The sequence below is a fragment of the Coregonus lavaretus genome, assembly GCF_964263955.1.
Source record: "Coregonus lavaretus genome assembly, chromosome: 27".
NCBI classification, from domain to species: domain Eukaryota; kingdom Metazoa; phylum Chordata; class Actinopteri; order Salmoniformes; family Salmonidae; genus Coregonus; species Coregonus lavaretus.
Window position 1 is genome coordinate 45,665,672 of NC_140014.1, and position 21,554 is coordinate 45,687,225.

At 46.0% G+C, this 21,554-nt stretch overlaps 1 protein-coding gene across 3 annotated transcripts in view; it reads right to left on the reverse strand.

Annotated features, from left to right (window-relative positions):
* LOC311102897 (mitochondrial proton/calcium exchanger protein-like) overlaps positions 1–21,554 on the reverse strand; it is an 80,748-nt gene that overhangs the window by 35,632 nt on the left and 23,562 nt on the right. For 2 of the 3 annotated variants that reach the window (XM_084144366.1, XM_084144368.1), the window contains exon 3: positions 16,123–16,639. In XM_084144366.1, coding sequence (XP_084000492.1) covers positions 16,123–16,639 — 517 coding nt within the window. The remainder of the gene's footprint in view (positions 1–16,122; positions 16,640–21,554) is intronic. The other variant, XM_084144367.1, reaches the window with a different exon arrangement.

Genomic DNA, 21,554 nt, shown 5'->3' on the forward strand with positions numbered 1-21,554 from the left:
GTCAGCTGCAACAGTAAAATAAATAACTGACACCCTTAACATAGCGCTCCAGTCAGTTTTAGAATGGGTAACTAGCAATAGGCTGGTGCTAAATATCTCAAACTAAAAGCATAATTTTGGGGACAAATCACTCACTCAACGCTAAACCTCGTTTAAATCTATTATTTAATAATGTGGCTATTGAGCAAGTTGAAGAGACTAAACTGCTGGGTGTAACCCTAGATAGAAAGCTGGCATGGTCAAAACATATAGACTCAATGGTTGCTAAAATGGGAAGAGGTCTGTCCATGATAAGGTGTTGCTCTGCTTTCTTGACATCTCAATAAACTAGACAACCTACAGGCCCTAGTTGTCCCACCTGGACTACTGCCCAGTAACCGGGTGGAGGCCGTCTAGTGATGGCTATTTAACAGTCTGATGGCCTGGACTACTGCCCAGTAACCGGGTGGTAGCCGTCTAGTGATTGCTATTTAACAGTCTGATGGCCTTGAGATAGAAGCTGTTTTTCAGTCTCTCTGTCCCAGCTTTGATGCACCTGTACTGACCTCGCTTTCTGGATGATAGCGGGGTGTACAGGCAGTGGCTTGGGCGGTTGATGTCCTTCATGATCGGGTGCTGTAGGTGTCCTGGAGGGCAGGCAGTGTGCCCCTCGTGATGCGTTGGGCAGACCACACCACCCTCTGGAGAGCCCTGACGTTGCAGGCGGTGTAGTTGCCGTACCAGGCGGTGATACAGCCCGACAGGATGCTCTCAATTGTGCATCTGTAAAGGTTTGTGAGGGTCTTAGGGGCCAAGCCAAATTTATTCAGCCTCCTGAGGTTGAAGAGGCTCTGTTGCGCTTTCTTCACCACACTGTCTGTGTGGGTGGAACATTTCAGATTGTCAGTGATGTGTACGCCAAGGAACTTGAAGCTTTCAACCTTCTCCACTGCGGTCCCGTCGATGTGGATAGGGGGGTGCACCCTCTGCTGTTTCCTGAAGTCCATGATCATCTCCTTTGTTTTGTTGATGTTGAGTGAGAGGTTATTTTCCTGGCACCACACCCCAGAGCCCTCACCTCCTCCCTGTAGGCGGTCTCGTCATTGTTGGTAATCAAGCCTACTACTGTTGTGTCATCTGCAAACTTGGTGATTGAGTTGAAGTGTCTTACTCACGTCGGCCACGGAGAACGAGAGCTCACAGTCCTTGGGAGCGGGCCGCGTCGGTGGCACTGTGTTATCATCAAAGCGGACAAAGGTGTTTAGCTTGTCTGGGAGTGCTGCCATCTTTCCAAGGTTTTGGTTTGGGTAGGTTTAGGAACACCTGCTCTTTCCATGACAGACTGACCAGGTGAATCCAGGTGAAAGATATGATCCCTTATTGATGTCACTTGTTAAATCCACTTCAATCAGTGTAGATGAAGGGGAGGAGACAGGTTAAATAATTATTTTTAAGCCTTGAGACAATTGAAACATGGATTGCGTGTGTGCCATTCAGATGGTGAATGGGCAAGACAAAAGATTTAAGTGCCTTTGAACAGAATATGGAAGTAGGTGCCAGGCGCACCGGTTTGAGTGTGTCAAGAACTGCAACGCTGCTGGGTTTTTCACACTCAACAGTTTCCCATGTGTATCAAGAATGGTCCACCACCCAAAGGACATCCAGCCAACTTAACACAACTGTGGAAAGCATTGGAGTCAACATGAGCCAGCATCCCTGTGGAACGCTTTTGACATCTTGTAGAGTCCGGCCCGACGAATTGAGGCTGTTCTGAGGGTAAAAGGAGATATTAGGAAAGTGTTCTGAGGGTAAAAGGAGATATTAGGAAAGTGTTCTGAGGGTAAAAGGGGATATTAGGAAAGTGTTCTTAATGTTTTGTGCACTTAGTGATTATTATTTATATTATGCATTTTATTTGTTGTTTTGTTTCCTGTTTGGACCCGAGGAAGAGTTCCAATAAATACTACTACCACCACCTCCCTCCCTCCCTCTTTCCCTCCATCTCCTGTCCAACTCCCTCCATCTCCTCCTCCATCCCTCCCTCTCCTCCATCTCCACCTCCTTTCCCTCCCTCCCTCTCCTCCATCTCCACCTCCTTTCCCTCCCTCCCTCTCCTCCATCTCCACCTCCTTTCCCTCCCTCCCATCTCCACCTCCTTTCCCTCCCTCCCTCTCCTCCATCTCCACCTCCTTTCCCTCCATCGCCTCTCCTCCATCTCCTCTCCCTCCCTCCCCCTTTCCCTCCATCGCCTCTCCTCCATCTCCTCCTCCCTCCCTCCCTCTCCTCTCCCTCCCTCGCCTCTCCTTCTCCCTTTCCCTCCATCTCTTCTCCAAACCCCTCCCCCTTTCCCTGAATCTCCTCTCCAACTCCTCCTCTCCTCCCTCCCTCTCCTCCTGTGTGTGAGTCAGTGGCCCAGAGAGGAAGGCATTAAGCCAGGCTCAGGGCTCAGTGAAAAGCTCTTTGACAATTCTATCACCTCCCCTAACCTCCCACCACTAGGCTTCAACCAGGAGAAGGAGAGGAGAGGGATTAAACAAGACAAGGCAGGGTGAGCCCACTGAGCCCAGATTAGATAAATAGCCATTGGATGACTGTGGGCTCAGAGAGAGGCCTGATCAGAGACTATATACTATAGATCAACTCTAGATGAGGAACTATATGGAAGAAGCAGTACTAAGATGTCCATTACATTCACTGGAGCAATACTGAGAGAGGAAAGAAACCCAGGACAGGCAGGAGACAGGACATGGTGCCAACAGGCTGTCTGCAGGCTGGGGGTGTACAGGCTGTCTCATCTCCCAGTGTCATCCCAGAGAGATAGACAGAGAGAGAAGCTTACGGTCTCTTCCTGGAGAGAGGTCATCTTACAGACTAATGATGACCAGGACCCAAACAAACAGAACTATAGATAATTAATCCTGTCAGGATTCTCAGAGTTTAAATAAAACAGAATGCCTCAATCCACTGGATCTCTCTTGATCTGCTGGATTCAACCATCTCCTCTTCTTCACATGGGATGTCAAACTCATTCCTGGAGGGCCATGTGGTTGCTGCTTTTGTTATGTCCTTTCAATTAGTGATCAATTAAGACCTAGACAACCAGGTGAGGGAATGTAACTAATCAGTTAGGACCTAGACAACCAGGTGAGGGAATGTAACTAATCAGTTAGGACCTAGACAACCAGGTGAGGGATTGTAACTAATTAATGACCTTCATTCAAGTACAAGGGAGAAGCAAATACTTGCAGACACTGGGCCTACGAGGAATTCAGTTTGACAGCCCTGATCTAGGGTTATGGTTAGGTAGGATCCCTGATCTAGGGTTATGGTTAGTTAGGATCCCTGATCTAGGGTTATGGTTAGTTAGTTACATTTCGGTGAATCTCTTATACAATGGGTTACAGAAAACCCAGATGTAAAATAGTAAATAATGGTTACTTCTCAGAAAGTATTGAGCTTTTAAGAGGAGTGAAACAAGGCTGTCCGCTGTCTCCATATCTATTTATTATGGCCATTGAAATGCTAGCCATTAAAATTAGATCCAACAAGAACATCAAGGGGTTAGAAATCCAGGGGTTAAAAACTAAAAAGTGTCAATGTATGCCGATGACTCAAGTGTTTTCTTAAGTTCGCAATCTGGATCCCTGCAAAGTCTCATTGAAGATCACTTTTCTAGCCTCTGGACTGAAACCTTATTATGACAAGATATTACGTATTGGATCGTTAAAACACAGTGTTTACACTACCTTACCAATACAATGGGCAGGTGTTTAGTAGACATACTTGGTATTCATATCTCAAAAAATATAAATGAACTTAACACAATCAATTTCAATTGAAAGTTTGCAAAAAATAGCTAAGATTCTGTAACCATAGAGGTAAATACCTGTCTATTTATGGAAAAATCACATTGATTAACTCTTTGGTCCTATCTCAGTTTACTCACTAATGGCGCTGCCTACTCCAGACGACTTGTTTTTAAAATCATATGAGCAAAAAATATTTCGTTTTACACAAATTTAAACATGCCTATTTATATAATTAATATGAGTTTGGGGGGCTAAAATTATTCAATATTAAAGCTTAAACCTCTCACTAAAAGCTTCACTCATAAAGTTATACTTAAACTCAGAATGGTTCTCCTGTAGATTATTAAGAGAGAATAATTTGTTCAAAAATGGCCTTTTTGCCTTTATACAGATTACAACTTCTCATTTCCGACTAATTGAAAATGAAATTTTGTTTAAAGTATCGCCCTGTCTTATCCAATCCATACAAAGCTGGTTACAATTTCAGTTTCATCCTCCAGAAAAGATAGAAGAAATATTACAACAAATATTAATGGTTAAACTCAAATATACTGATTAATAAAAAAAGTATTATTTATGGCTAAAAATAAAATATGGTATTATATTTATTAACGGTGGAGTTGTCACATACAGTTGAAGTCGGAAGTTTACATACACTTGGAGGTTGGAGTCATTAAAACTTGTTTTTCAACCACTCCACAAATGTCTTGTTAACAAACTATAGTTTTGGCAAGTTGGTTAGGACGTCTACTTTGTGCATGACACAAGTAATTTTTCCTACAATTGTTTACAGACAGATTATTTCACTTATAATTCACTGTATCACAATTCCAGTGGGTCAGAAGTTTACATACACTAAGTTGACTGTGCCTTTAAACAGCTTGGAAAATTCCAGAAAATGATGTCATGGCTTTAGAAGCTTCTGATAGGCTAATTGACATAATTTGAGTCAATTGGAGGTGTACCTGTGGATGTATTTCAAGGCCTACCTTCAAACTCAGTGCCTCTTTGCTTGACATCATGGGAAAACCAAAAGAAATCAGTCAAGACCTCAGAAAAAAAATTTGTATACCTCCACATGTCTGGTTCATCCTTGGGAGCAATTTCCAAACACCTGAAGGTACCACGTTCATCTGTACAAACAATAGTACACAAGTATAAACACTATGGGACCACGCAGCCTTCATACCGCTCAGGAAGGAGACACGTTCTGTCTCCTAGAGATGAACGTACTTTGGTGCGAAAAGTGCAAATCAATCCCAGAACAACAGCAAAGGACCTTGTGAAGATGCTGGAGGAAACATGTACAAAAGTATCTATATCCACAGTAAAACGAGTCCTATATTGACATAACCTGAAAGGCCGCTCAGCAAGGAAGAAGCCAATGCTCCAAAACCGCCATAAATAGGCCAGACTACGGTTTGCAACTGAACATGGGGACAAAGATCATACTTTTTAGAGAAATGTCCTCTGGTCAAAAATATAATTTATAGTTTGGCCATTATGACCATCGTTATGTTTGGAGGAAAAAGGGGGTCGCTTGCAAGCCGAAGAACACCATCCCAACCGTGAAGCACGAATGATGTGTGTATATATATATATATATATATATATATATATATATATTGAAGCAACATCTCAAGACATCAGTCAGGAAGTTAAAGCTTGGTCGCAAATGGGTCTTCCAAATGGACAATGACCCCAAGCATACTTCCAAAGTTGTAAAATGGCTTAAGGACAACAAAGTCAAGGTATTGGAGTGGCCATCACAAAGCCCTGACCTCAATCCTATAGAAAATGTGTGGGCAGAACTGAAAAAGCGTGTGCAAGCAAGGAGGCCTACAAACCTGACTCAGTTACACCAGCTCTGTCAGGAGGAATGGGCCAGAATTCACCCAACTTATTGTGGGAAGCTTGTGGAAGGCTACCCGAAACGTTTGACCCAAGTTAAACAATTTAAAGGCAATGCTACCAAATACTAATTGAGTGCATGTAAACTTCTGACCCACTGGGAATGTGATGAAAGAAATAAAAGCTGAAATAAATCATTCTCTACTATTATTCTGACATTTCACATTCTTAAAATAAAGTGGTGATCCTAACTGACCTAATACAGGGAATTTTTACTAGGATTAAATGTCAGGAATTGTGAAAAACTGAGTTTAAATGTATTTGGCTAAGGTGTATGTAAACTTCCGACTTCAACTGTATGCAGCTATCGAAAATATATGGGAATGTCTGCTCAATCCAAACTTATAACCAACTGATTGCAGCATTACCACAAAAATGGAGGAGGCAGAAGGTAGGGAACGTGTTTACCTGCCATATATTAAAGATACAAATTGGCTGAAAGGAATTAGCATAAATAGAAAAATATACCAGTTTAATTTGAGGACATAAATGTTGCCAGCTGCCCCATACAGGCTGCAACATCAACGGGAAGAGATATTCGATGTACCGATTCCATGGCACATGGTTTATGAACTGGTACAAAAAACAACACTTGATTCAACACTGAGTTTTTCAATTAAAATTATTATACCAAATTCTTGCCACCAACAGAATGCTATATACAGTGGGGAGAACAAGTATTTGATACACTGCCGATTTTGCAGGTTTTCCTACTTACAAAGCATGTAGAGGTCTGTAATTTTTATCATAGGTACACTTCAACTGTGAGAGACGGAATCTAAAACAAAAATCCAGAAAATCACATTGTATGATTTTTAAGTAATTAATTTGCATTTTATTGCATGACATAAGTATTTGATCACCTACCAACCAGTAAGAATTCCGGCTCTCACAGACCTGTTCGTTTTTCTTTAAGAAGCCCTCCTGTTCTCCACTCATTACCTGTATTAACTGCACCTGTTTGAACTCGTTACCTGTATAAAAGACACCTGTCCACACACTCAATCAAACAGACTCCAAACTCTCCACAATGGCCAAGACCAGAGAGCTGTGTAAGGACATCAGGGATAAAATTGTAGACCTGCACAAGGCTGGGATGGGCTACAGGACAATAGGCAAGCAGCTTGGTGAGAAGGCAACAACTGTTGGCGCAATTATTAGAAAATGGAAGAAGTTCAAGATGACGGTCAATCACCCTCGGTCTGGGGCTCCATGCAAGATCTCACCTCGTGGGGCATCAATGATCATGAGGAAGGTGAGGGATCAGCCCAGAACTACACGGCAGGACCTGGTCAATGACCTGAACAGAGCTGGGACCACAGTCTCAAAGAAAACCATTAGTAACACACTACGCCGTCATGGATTAAAATTCTGCAGCACACGCAAGGTCCCCCTGCTCAAGCCAGCGCATGTCCAGGCCCGTCTGAAGTTTGCCAATGACCATCTGGATGATCCAGAGGAGGAATGGGAGAAGGTCATGTGGTCTGATGAGACAAAAATAGAGCTATTTGGTCTAAACTCCACTCGCCGTGTTTGGAGGAAGAAGAAGAATGAGTACAACCCCAAGAACACCATCCCAACCGTGAAGCATGGAGGTGGAAACATCATTATTTGGGGATGCTTTTCTGCAAAGGGGACAGGACGACTGCACCGTATTGAGGGGAGGATGGATGGGGCCATGTATCGCGAGATCTTGGCTAACAACCTACTTCCCTCAGTAAGAGCATTGAAGATGGGTCGTGGCTGGGTCTTCCAGCATGACAACGACCCGAAACACACAGCCAGGGCAACTAAGGAGTGGCTCCGTAAGAGGCATCTCAAGGTCCTGGAGTGGCCTAGCCAGTCTCCAGACCTGAACCCAATAGAAAATCTTTGGAGGGAGCTGAAAGTCCGTATTTCCCAGCGACAGCACCGAAACCTGAAGGATCTGGAGAAGGTCTGTATGGAGGAGTGGGCCAAAATCCCTGCTGCATTTTGTGCAAACCTGGTCAAGACCTACAGGAAATGTATGATCTCTGTAATTGCAAACAAAGGTTTCTGTACCAAATATTAAGTTCTGCTTTTCTGATGTATCAAATACTTATGTCATGCAATAGAATGCAAATTAATTACTTAAAAATCATACAATGTGATTTTCTGGATTTTTGTTTTCGATTCCGTCTCCCACAGTTGAAGTGTACCTATGATAAAAATTACAGACCTCTACATGCTTTGTAAGTAGGAAAACCTGCAAAATCGGCAGTGTATCAAATACTTGTTCTCCCCACTGTATATGCGTCATACAACAATCTCAGCTCTGTAGATTTTGCTGCGAAGAGACAGAATCACTAGATCATTTCTTCTGGTATTGCCCCTATGTAGCTTGTTTCTGGTCACAGGTTCAGGAATGGGGGGAAAAAAATCACAACATTCACTTAAAATTAACCTTACAAATAGCAGTGTTGGGCGATTTGGAAAGCCATAGTCAGTCAATAAAAAACATAATAATACTTGTAAAGGTTTTCATCTTTAGCTCACAATCTGTGGATACTATACGATTAGAAATGTTCAAAATGTATGTAAAACATCACAATTGAAAACTATATGGCACATGGAAACCAAACGAGGGTGGTGTATGGTGATAGATGGGATGGGCTGAGAGGTGGTGTATGGTGATAGATGGGATGGGCTGAGGGGTGGTGTATGGTGATAGGTGGGATGGGCTGAGGGGTGGTGTATGGTGATAGATGGGATGGGCTGAGGGGTGGTGTATGGTGATAGGTGGGATGGGCTGAGGGGTGGTGTATGGTGATAGATGGGATGGGCTGAGGGGTGGTGTATGGTGATAGGTGGGATGGGCTGAGAGGTGGTGTATGGTGATAGATGGGATGGGCTGAGAGTGGCTGAGGGGTGGTGTATGGTGATAGATGGGATGGGCTGAGAGTGGCTGAGGGGTGGTGTATGGTGATAGATGGGATGGGCTGAGGGGTGGTGTATGGTGATAGGTGGGATGGGCTGAGAGGTGGTGTATGGTGATAGATGGGATGGGCTGAGAGTGGCTGAGGGGTGGTGTATGGTGATAGATGGGATGGGCTGAGAGTGGCTGAGGGGTGGTGTATGGTGATAGGTGGGATGGGCTGAGAGTGGCTAAGGGGTGGTGTATGGTGATAGGTGGGATGGGCTGGGGGGTGGTGTATGGTTATAGGTGGGATGGGCTGAGGGGTGGTGTATGGTGATAGGTGGGATGGGCTGAGAGTGGCTAAGGGGTGGTGTATGGTGATAGGTGGGATGGGCTGAGGGGTGGTGTATGGTGATAGGTGGGATGGGCTGGGGGGTGGTGTATGGTGATAGGTGGGATGGGCTGGGGGGTGGTGTATGGTGATAGGTGGGATGGGCTGGGGGGTGGTGTATGGTGATAGGTGGGATGGGCTGAGAGTGGCTGGGGGGTGGTGTATGGTGATAGGTGGGATGGGCTGAGAGTGGCTGGGGGGTGGTGTATGGTGATAGATGGGATGGGCTGAGAGTGGCTGAGGGGTGGTGTATGGTGATAGGTGGGATGGGCTGAGGGGTGGCGTATGGTGATAGGTGGGATGGGCTGAGAGTGGCTGAGGGGTGGTGTATGGTGATAGGTGGGATGGGCTGAGAGTGGCTGAGGGGTGGTGTATGGTGATAGGTGGGATGGGCTGAGAGTGGCTGAGGGGTGGTGTATGGTGATAGATGGGATGGGCTGAGAGTGGCTGGGGGGTGGTGTATGGTGATAGGTGGGATGGGCTGAGAGTGGCTGAGGGGTGGTGTATGGTGATAGATGGGATGGGCTGAGGGGTGGTGTATGGTGATAGGTGGGATGGGCTGAGAGTGGCTGAGGGGTGGTGTATGGTGATAGGTGGGATGGGCTGAGAGTGGCTGGGGGGTGGTGTATGGTGATAGATGGGATGGGCTGAGAGTGGCTGATGGTGATAGGTGGGATGGGCTGAGGGGTGGTGTATGGTGATAGGTGGGATGGGCTGAGAGTGGCTGATGGTGATAGATGGGATGGGCTGAGAGTGGCTGGGGGGTGGTGTATGGTGATAGGTGGGATGGGCTGAGAGTGGCTGAGGGGTGGTGTATGGTGATAGATGGGATGGGCTGAGGGGTGGTGTATGGTGATAGGTGGGATGGGCTGAGGGGTGGTGTATGGTGATAGGTGGGATGGGCTGAGGGGTGGTGTATGGTGATAGGTGGGATGGGCTGAGGGGTGGTGTATGGTGATAGGTGGGATGGGCTGAGAGTTGCTGGGGGGTGGTGTATGGTGATAGATGGGATGGGCTGAGAGTGGCTGGGGGGTGGTGTATGGTGATAGGTGGGATGGGCTGAGGGGTGGTGTATGGTGATAGATGGGATGGGCTGAGAGTGGCTGGGGGGTGGTGTATGGTGATAGGTGGGATGGGCTGAGAGTGGCTGAGGGGTGGTGTATGGTGATAGGTGGGATGGGCTGAGAGTGGCTGAGGGGTGGTGTATGGTGATAGATGGGATGGGCTGAGGGGTGGTGTATGGTGATAGGTGGGATGGGCTGAGGGGTGGTGTATGGTGATAGGTGGGATGGGCTGAGAGTGGCTGAGGGGTGGTGTATGGTGATAGGTGGGATGGGCTGAGAGTGGCTCAGGGGTGGTGTATGGTGATAGGTGGGATGGGCTGAGGGGTGGTGTATGGTGATAGGTGGGATGGGCTGAGAGTGGCTGAGGGGTGGTGTATGGTGATAGGTGGGATGGGCTGAGAGTGGCTGGGGGGTGGTGTATGGTGATAGATGGGATGGGCTGAGAGTGGCTGAGGGGTGGTGTATGGTGATAGGTGGGATGGGCTGAGGGGTGGTGTATGGTGATAGATGGGATGGGCTGAGAGTGGCTGGGGGGTGGTGTATGGTGATAGGTGGGATGGGCTGAGGGGTGGTGTATGGTGATAGGTGGGATGGGCTGAGAGTGGCTGAGGGGTGGTGTATGGTGATAGGTGGGATGGGCTGAGAGTGGCTCAGGGGTGGTGTATGGTGATAGATGGGATGGGCTGAGAGTGGCTGGGGGGTGGTGTATGGTGATAGATGGGATGGGCTGAGAGTGGCTGAGGGGTGGTGTATGGTGATAGGTGGGATGGGCTGAGGGGTGGTGTATGGTGATAGATGGGATGGGCTGAGAGTGGCTGGGGTGTGGTGTATGGTGATAGATGGGATGGGCTGAGAGTGGCGTATGGTGATAGGTGGGATGGGCTGAGAGTGGCTGAGGGGTGGTGTATGGTGATAGATGGGATGGGCTGAGAGTGGCTGGGGTGTGGTGTATGGTGATAGGTGGGATGGGCTGAGAGTGGCTGAGGGGTGGTGTATGGTGATAGGTGGGATGGGCTGAGAGTGGCTGAGGGGTGGTGTATGGTGATAGGTGGGATGGGCTGAGGGGTGGTGTATGGTGATAGGTGGGATGGGCTGAGAGTGGCTGAGGGGTGGTGTATGGTGATAGGTGGGATGGGCTGAGGGGTGGTGTATGGTGATAGATGGGATGGGCTGAGGGGTGGTGTATGGTGATAGATGGGATGGGCTGAGAGTGGCTGGGGGGTGGTGTATGGTGATAGGTGGGATGGGCTGAGGGGTGGTGTATGGTGATAGATGGGATGGGCTGAGAGTGGCTGGGGGGTGGTGTATGGTGATAGGTGGGATGGGCTGAGAGTGGCTGGGGGGTGGTGTATGGTGATAGATGGGATGGGCTGAGAGTGGCTGAGGGGTGGTGTATGGTGATAGATGGGATGGGCTGAGAGTGGCTGAGGGGTGGTGTATGGTGATAGGTGGGATGGGCTGGGGGGTGGTGTATGGTGATAGGTGGGATGGGCTGGGGGGTGGTGTATGGTGATAGGTGGGATGGGCTGAGAGTGGCTGAGGGGTGGTGTATGGTGATAGGTGGGATGGGCTGAGAGTGGCTGGGGGGTGGTGTATGGTGATAGGTGGGATGGGCTGAGAGTGGCTGAGGGGTGGTGTATGGTGATAGGTGGGATGGGCTGAGGGGTGGTGTATGGTGATAGGTGGGATGGGCTGAGGGGTGGTGTATGGTGATAGGTGGGATGGGCTGGGGGGTGGTGTATGGTGATAGGTGGGATGGGCTGGGGGGTGGTGTATGGTGATAGGTGGGATGGGCTGAGAGTGGCTGATGGTGATAGGTGGGATGGGCTGAGAGTGGCTGATGGGATGGGCTGAGAGTGGCTGATGGTGATAGATGGGATGGGCTGAGAGTGGCTCAGGGGTGGTGTATGGTGATAGGTGGGATGGGCTGAGAGTGGCTGATGGTGATAGGTGGGATGGGCTGAGAGTGGCTGATGGTGATAGATGGGATGGGCTGAGAGTGGCTCAGGGGTGGTGTATGGTGATAGGTGGGATGGGCTGAGAGTGGCGTATGGTGATAGGTGGGATGGGCTGAGAGTGGCTGATGGTGATAGATGGGATGGGCTGAGAGTGGCTCAGGGGTGGTGTATGGTGATAGGTGGGATGGGCTGAGAGTGGCTGAGGGGTGGTGTATGGTGATAGGTGGGATGGGCTGAGAGTGGCTGAGGGGTGGTGTATGGTGATAGGTGGGATGGGCTGGGGGGTGGTGTATGGTGATAGATGGGATGGGCTGAGAGTGGCTGAGGGGTGGTGTATGGTGATAGATGGGATGGGCTGAGAGTGGCTGAGGGGTGGTGTATGGTGATAGGTGTGATGGGCTGAGAGTGGCTGAGGGGTGGTGTATGGTGATAGGTGGGATGGGCTGAGAGTGGCTGAGGGGTGGTGTATGGTGATAGGTGGGATGGGCTGGGGGGTGGTGTATGGTGATAGGTGGGATGGGCTGAGAGTGGCTGATGGTGATAGATGGGATGGGCTGAGAGTGGCTCAGGGGTGGTGTATGGTGATAGATGGGATGGGCTGAGAGTGGCTGAGGGGTGGTGTATGGTGATAGGTGGGATGGGCTGAGAGTGGCTGATGGTGATAGGTGGGATGGGCTGAGGGGTGGTGAATGGTGATAGGTGGGATGGGCTGAGCGTGGCTGAGGGGTGGTGTATGGTGATAGGTGGGATGGGCTGAGAGTGGCTGAGGGGTGGTGTATGGTGATAGGTGGGATGGGCTGAGAGTGGCTGAGGGGTGGTGTATGGTGATAGGTGGGATGGGCTGAGAGTGGCTGAGGGGTGGTGTATGGTGATAGATGGGATGGGCTGAGAGTGGCTGGGGGGTGGTGTATGGTGATAGGTGGGATGGGCTGAGAGTGGCTGAGGGGTGGTGTATGGTGATAGGTGGGATGGGCTGAGAGTGGCTCAGGGGTGGTGTATGGTGATAGGTGGGATGGGCTGAGAGTGGCTGAGGGGTGGTGTATGGTGATAGGTGGGATGGGCTGAGAGTGGCTGGGGGGTGGTGTATGGTGATAGATGGGATGGGCTGAGAGTGGCTGGGGGGTGGTGTATGGTGATAGGTGGGATGGGCTGAGGGGTGGTGTATGGTGATAGGTGGGATGGGCTGGGGGGTGGTGTATGGTGATAGGTGGGATGGGCTGAGAGTGGCTGAGGGGTGGTGTATGGTGATAGATGGGATGGGCTGAGGGGTGGTGTATGGTGATAGGTGGGATGGGCTGAGAGTGGCTGGGGGGTGGTGTATGGTGATAGGTGGGATGGGCTGAGGGGTGGTGTATGGTGATAGGTGGGATGGGCTGAGGGGTGGTGTATGGTGATAGGTGGGATGGGCTGGGGGGTGGTGTATGGTGATAGGTGGGATGGGCTGAGAGTGGCTGGGGGGTGGTGTATGGTGATAGGTGGGATGGGCTGAGAGTGGCTGGGGGGTGGTGTATGGTGATAGGTGGGATGGGCTGAGAGTGGCTGAGGGGTGGTGTATGGTGATAGGTGGGATGGGCTGAGAGTGTATGGTGATAGGTGGGATGGGCTGAGAGTGGCTGAGGGGTGGTGTATGGTGATAGATGGGATGGGCTGAGAGTGGCTGGGGGTGGTGTATGGTGATAGGTGGGATGGGCTGAGAGTGTATGGTGATAGGTGGGATGGGCTGAGAGTGGCTGAGGGGTGGTGTATGGTGATAGGTGGGATGGGCTGAGGGGTGGTGTATGGTGATAGATGGGATGGGCTGAGAGTGGCTGAGAGGTGGTGTATGGTGATAGATGGGATGGGCTGAGAGTGGCTGGGGGGTGGTGTATGGTGATAGGTGGGATGGGCTGAGGGGTGGTGTATGGTGATAGGTGGGATGGGCTGAGAGTGGCTGAGGGGTGGTGTATGGTGATAGGTGGGATGGGCTGAGAGTGGCTGAGGGGTGGTGTATGGTGATAGATGGGATGGGCTGAGAGTGGCTGAGGGGTGGTGTATGGTGATAGATGGGATGGGCTGAGAGTGGCTGGGGGGTGGTGTATGGTGATAGATGGGATGGGCTGAGAGTGGCTGATGGTGATAGGTGGGATGGGCTGAGAGTGGCTGGGGAGTGGGATTAAAGAGTTTATGTTTGGTCATGTATTATTGTTATGTGATTGCTGTATATAAAAGTGCCATGTATTTAAAATGTATATGTAGCAGAAAAGCTGTAAAAAAATTAATAAAATAAAAATAAAAAAGAGGGGGGTGGTGGATGGGTTAATAATAAAAATAAAAAAGGTTAGTAAGGATCCCTGATCTAGGATTAAGGTTAGTAAGGATCCCTGATCTAGGATTAAGGTTAGTAAGGATCCCTGATCTAGGATTAAGGTTAGTAAGGATCCCTGATCTAGGATTAAGGTTAGTAAGGATCCCTGATCTAGGATTAAAGTTACAGTGAGGGAAGAAAAGTATTTGATCCCCTGCTGATTTTGTACGTTTGCCCACTGACAAAGAAATGATCAGTCTATAATTTTAATGGTAGGTTTATTTGAACAGTGAGAGACAGAATAACAAGAAAAAGATCCAGAAAAACGCATGTCAAAAATGTTATAAATTGATTTGCATTTTAATGAGGGAAATAAGTATTTGACCCCTCTGCAAAACATGACTTAGTACTTGGTGGCAAATCCCTTGTTGGCAATCAGAGGTCAGACGTTTCTTGTAGTTGGCCACCAGGTTTGCACACATCTCAGGAGGGATTTTGTCCCACTCCTCTGTTCAGATGTTCTCCAAGTCATTAAGGTTTTGAGGCTGACGTTTGGCAACTCGAACCTTCAACTCCCTCCACAGATTTTCTATGGGATTAAGGTCTGGAGACTGGCTAGGCCACTCCAGGACCTTAATGTGCTTCTTCTTGAGCCACTCCTTTGTTGCCTTGGCCGTGTGTTTTGGGTCATTGTCATGCTGGAATACCCATCCATGACCCATTTTCAATGCCCTGGCTGAGGGAAGGAAGTTCTCACCCAAGATTTGACGGTACATGGCCCCGTCCATCGTCCCTTTGATGCGGTGAAGTTGTCCTGTCCCCTTAGCAGAAAAACACCCCCATAGCATAATGTTTCCACCTCCATGTTTGACGGTGGGGATGGTGTTCTTGGGGTCATAGGCAGCATTCCTCCTCCTCCAAACACGGCGAGTTGAGTTGATGCCAAAGAGCTCCATTTTGGTCTCATCTGACCACAACACTTTCACCCAGTTCTCCTCTGAATCATTCAGATGTTCATTGGCAAACTTCAGACGGGCCTGTATATGTGCTTTCTTGAGCAGGGGGACCTTGCGGGCGCTGCAGGATTTCAGTCCTTCACGGCGTAGTGTGTTACCAATTGTTTTCCTGGTGACTATGGTCCCAGCTGCCTTGAGATCATTGACAAGATCCTCCCGTGTAGTTCTGGGCTGATTCCTCACCGTTCTCATGATCATTGCAACTCCACAAGGTGAGATCTTGCATGGAGCCCCAGGCCGAGGGAGATTGACAGTTATTTTGTGTTTCTTCCATTTGCGAATAATCGCACCAACTGTTGTCACCTTCTCACCAAGTTGCTTGCCGATGGTCTTGTAGCCCATTCCAGCCTTGTGTAGGTCTACAATCTTGTCCCTGACATCCTTGGAGAGCTCTTTGGTCTTGGCCATGGTGGAGAGTTTGGAATCTGATTGATTGATTGCTTCTGTGGACAGGTGTCTTTTATACAGGTAACAAACTGAGATTAGGAGCACTCCCTTTAAGAGTGTTCTCCTAATCTCAGCTCGTTACCTGTATAAAAGACACCTGGGAGCCAGAAATCTTTCTGATTGAGAGGGGGTCAAATACTTATTTCCCTCATTAAAATGCAAATCAATTTATAACATTTTAGACATGTGTTTTTCTGGATTTCTTTGTTGTTATTCTGTCTCTCACTGTTCAAATAAACCTACCATTAAAATTATAGACTGATAATTTCTTTGTCAGTGGGCAAATGTACAAAATCAGCAGGGGATCAAATACTTTTTTCCCCCTCACTGTAGTTAGGATCCCTGATCTAGGGTTAGGGTTAGTTAGGATCCCTGATCTCCTCACCTGTCTCCTCTCCCGTCGGGACAGGGGGTGCCCGTTGAGGACCTGCCACAGCATGCGTCCAGCGATGGTGGTGTCGATCCACAGCAGTCGGAAGCCGTGGTAGTAGTGTTTAACCTCATCTAGAACACGTTGTCCTATAGTTCTCCTGACGATGGTATGGTCTACTGTAGGACTGTACACCGGCCCACCTTCCTCTAGCTTCTTGTTCTTATCCTTCAGAGAGCGGAGAGACTTCTCTACTTTAGAGTCGTCACCAAGACATCTGGAGGTGTGAATCCACCGTACCCCGACCACGTTCCCCCTCCCGGATAACGTCCACTGGGGGTACCCACCTCCCAGGGGGTACAGAGAGGAGGAGCCTTCCACTACAGCACAGTACAGCCTCATGGAAGGGGCGTGGCCTGGGGCGTAGCCTGGAACCCTGTAGCCATCTGATGCCGTATGCAGGGAGGGGCCTAGGGTGGAGGGCGGAGCCAAGCTCCCACCTCGGAACACCAGCCTATCACCATCCATTCTACTGAAAACACAGAGACATTCAATAACTACACACACACATTACTAATATGAACAACTACACACATTACCAATATGAACAACTACACACATTACCAATATGAACAACTACACACATTACCAATATGAACAACTACACACATTACCAATATGAACAACTACACACATTACCAATATGAACAACTACACACATTACCAATATGAACAACACACACATTGCCAATATGAACAACACACTCATTACCAATATGAACAACACACTCATTGCCAATATGAACAACACACTCATTGCCAATATGAACAACACACTCATTACCAATATGAACAACACACTCATTGCCAATATGAACAACACACTCATTACCAATATGAACAACACACTCATTGCCAATATGAACAACACACTCATTGCCAATATGAACAACACACTCATTACCAATATGAACAACTACACACATTACCAATATGAACAACTACACACATTACCAATATGAACAACACACACATTGCCAATATGAACAACACACTCATTACCAATATGAACAACACACTCATTGCCAATATGAACAACACACTCATTGCCAATATGAACAACACACTCATTACCAATATGAACAACACACTCATTGCCAATATGAACAACACACTCATTACCAATATGAACAACACACTCATTGCCAATATGAACAACACACTCATTGCCAATATGAACAACACACTCATTGCCAATATGAACAACACACTCATTACCAATATGAACAACACACTCATTACCAATATGAACAACACACTCATTACCAATATGAACAACTACACACATTACCAATATGAACAACTACACACATTACCAATATGAATAACACACTCATTACCAATATGAACAACTACACACATTACCAATATGAACAACTACACACATTACCAATATGAATAACACACTCATTACCAATATGAACAACTACACACATTACCAATATGAACAACTACACTCATTACCAATATCAAAATATAGTATTTTTTACAATAGTAATGCTGTAAAATGTACAGTGGGGAAGAAAAGTATTTAGTCAGCCACTAATTGTGCAAGTTCTCCCACTTAAAAAGATGAGAGAGGCCTGTAATTTTCATCATAGGTACACGTCAACTATGACAGACAAATTGAGATTTTTTTTTCCAGAAAATCACATTGTAGGATTTTTAATGAATTTATTTGCAAATTAGGGTGGAAAATAAGTATTTGGTCACCTACAAACAAGCAAGATGTCTGGCTCTCACAGACCTGTAACTTCTTCTTTAAGAGGCTCCTCTGTCCTCCACTCGTTACCTGTATTAATGGCACCTGTTTGAACTTGTTATCAGTATAAAAGACACCTGTCCACAACCTCAAACAGTCACACTCCAAACTCCACTATGGCCAAGACCAAAGAGCTGTCAAAGGACACCAGAAACAAAATTGTAGACCTGCACCAGGCTGGGAAGACTGAATCTGCAATAGGTAAGCAGCTTGGTTTGAAGAAATCAACTGTGGGAGCAATTATTAGGAAATGGAAGACATACAAGACCACTGATAATCTCCCTCGATGTGGGGCTCCACGCAAGATCTCACCCTGTGGGGTCAAAATGATCACAAGAACGGTGAGCAAAAATCCCAGAACCACACGGGGGGACCTAGTGAATGACCTGCAGAGAGCTGGGACCAAAGTAACAAAGCCTACCATCAGTAACACACTACGCCGCCAGGGACTCAAATCCTGCAGTGCCAGACGTGTCCCCCTGCTTAAGCCAGTACATGTCCAGGCCCGTCTGAAGTTTGCTAGAGTGCATTTGGATGATCCAGAAGAGGATTGGGAGAATGTCATATGGTCAGATGAAACCAAAATAGAACTTTTTGGTAAAAACTCAACTCGTCGTGTTTGGAGGACAAAGAATGCTGAGTTGCATCCAAAGAACACCATACCTACTGTGAAGCATGGGGGTGGAAACATCATGCTTTGGGGCTGTTTTTCTGCAAAGGGACCAGGACGACTGATCCGTGTAAAGGAAAGAATGAATGGGGCCATGTATCGTGAGATTTTGAGTGAAAATCTCCTTCCATCAGCAAGGGCATTGAAGATGAAACGTGGCTGGGTCTTTCAGCATGACAATGATCCCAAACACACCGCCCGGGCAACGAAGGAGTGGCTTCGTAAGAAGCATTTCAAGGTCCTGGAGTGGCCTAGCCAGTCTACAGATCTCAACCCCATAGAAAATCTTTGGAGGGAGTTGAAAGCCCCAAAACATCACTGCTCTAGAGGAGATCTGCATGGAGGAATGGGCCAAAATACCAGCAACAGTGTGTGAAAACCTTGTGAAGACTTACAGAAAACGTTTGACCTGTGTCATTGTTATATACCTTTTGTTGGCAAAGTATTGAGAAACTTTTGTTATTGACCAAATACTTATTTTCCACCATAATTTGCAAATAAATTCATTAAAAATCCTACAATGTGATTTTCTGGATTTTTTTCTTCTCATTTTGTCTGTCATAGTTGACGTGTACATATGATGAAAATGACAGACCTCTCTCATCTTTTTAAGTGGGAGAACTTGCACAATTGGTGGCTGACTAAATACTTTTTCCCCCACTGTACGTACATACATACATACACAGTACTAGTCAAATGTTTGGACACACCTACTCATTCCAGGGTTTTTCTTTATTTTTACTATTTTCTACATTGTAGAATAATAGTGAAGATATCAAAACTATGAAATAACACATATGGAATCATGTAGTAACCAAAAAAGTGTTAAACAAATGAAAATATATTTTATATTTGAGATTCTTCAAAGTCAGCTGTTCTTGTGTATTAATTTACATTTACATTTTAGTCATTTAGCAGACGCTCTTATCCAGAGCGACTTACAGTTAGTGATTACATTTTTTTTTTTTTTATACTGGCCCCCCGTGGGAATCGAACCCACAACACTGGCGTTGCAAACGCCATGCTCTATCAACTGAGCTACATCCCTGCCGGCCATTCCCTCCCCTACCCTGGACGACGCTGGGCCAATTGTGCACCGCCCATGAGTCTCCCGGTCGCGGCCGGCTGCGACAGAGCCTGGATTCGAACCAGGATCTCTAGTGGCACAGTTAGCATTGCGATGCAGTGCCTTAGACCACTGCGCCACTCAGGAGACAATGTTCTGTATTATGTCATGTTTCATGTTCTGTATTATGTCATGTTTCATGTTCTGTATTATGTCATGTTTCATGTTCTGTATTATGTCATGTTTCATGTTCTGTATTATGTCATGTTTCATGTTCTGTATTATGTCATGTTTCATGTTCTGTATTATGTCATGTTTCATGTTCTGTATTATGTCATGTTTCATGTTCTGTATTATGTCATGTTTCATGTTCTGTATTATGTCATGTTTCATGTTCTGTGTTATGTCATGTTTCATGTTCTGTGTTATGTCATGTTTCATGTTCTGTATTATGTCATGTTTCATGTTCTGTATTATGTCATGTTTCATGTTCTGTATTATGTCATGTTTCATGTTCTGTATTATGTCATGTTTCATGTTCTGTATTATGTCATGTTTCATGTTCTGTGTTATGTCATGTTTCATGTTCTGTGTTATGTCATGTTTCATGTTCTGTGTTATGTCATGTTTCATGTTCTGTGTTATGTCATGTTTCATGTTCTGTATTATGTCATGTTTCATGTTCTGTATTATGTCATGTTTCATGTTCTGTATTATGTCATGTTTCATGTTCTGTATTATGTCATGTTTCATGTTCTGTATTACGTCATGTTTCATGTTCTGTATTACGTAATGTTTCATGTTCTGTATTACGTCATGTTTCATGTTCTGTATTACGTCATGTTTCATGTTCTGTATTACGTCATGTTTCATGTTCTGTATTACGTCATGTTTCATGTTCTGTATTACGTCATGTTTCATGTTCTGTATTACGTCATGTTTCATGTTCTGTATTACGTCATGTTTCATGTTCTGTATTACGTCATGTTTCATGTTCTGTATTACGTCATGTTTCATGTTCTGTATTACGTCATGTTTCATGTTCTGTATTACGTCATGTTTCATGTTCTGTATTACGTCATGTTTCATGTTCTGTATTACGTCATGTTTCATGTTCTGTATTACGTCATGTTTCATGTTCTGTATTACGTCATGTTTCATGTTCTGTATTACGTCATGTTTCATGTTCTGTATTATGTCATGTTTCATGTTCTGTATTATGTCATGTTTCATGTTCTGTATTATGTCATGTTTCATGTTCTGTATTATGTCATGTTTCATGTTCTGTATTACGTCATGTTTCATGTTCTGTGTTATGTCATGTTTCATGTTCTGTATTATGTCATGTTTCATGTTCTGTATTATGTCATGTTTCATGTTCTGTATTATGTCATGTTTCATGTTCTGTATTATGTCATGTTTCATGTTCTGTATTATGTCATGTTTCATGTTCTGTATTATGTCATGTTTCATGTTCTGTATTACGTCATGTTTCATGTTCTGTGTTATGTCATGTTTCATGTTCTGTGTTATGTCATGTTTCATGTTCTGTGTTATGTCATGTTTCATGTTCTGTGTTATGTCATGTTTCATGTTCTGTATTATGTCATGTTTCATGTTCTGTATTATGTCATGTTTCATGTTCTGTATTATGTCATGTTTCATGTTCTGTGGACCCCAGGAAGAGTAGCTGCTGCTTTTGAAACAGCTGATGGGGATCCTAATAAAATACCAAATCAACATGTACAACAATAACTACACACTCATTAACATGAACAACAATAACTACTCATTAACATGAACAACAATAACTACACACTCATTAACATGTACAACAATAACTACACTCATTAACATGAACAACAATAACTACACACTCATTAACATGA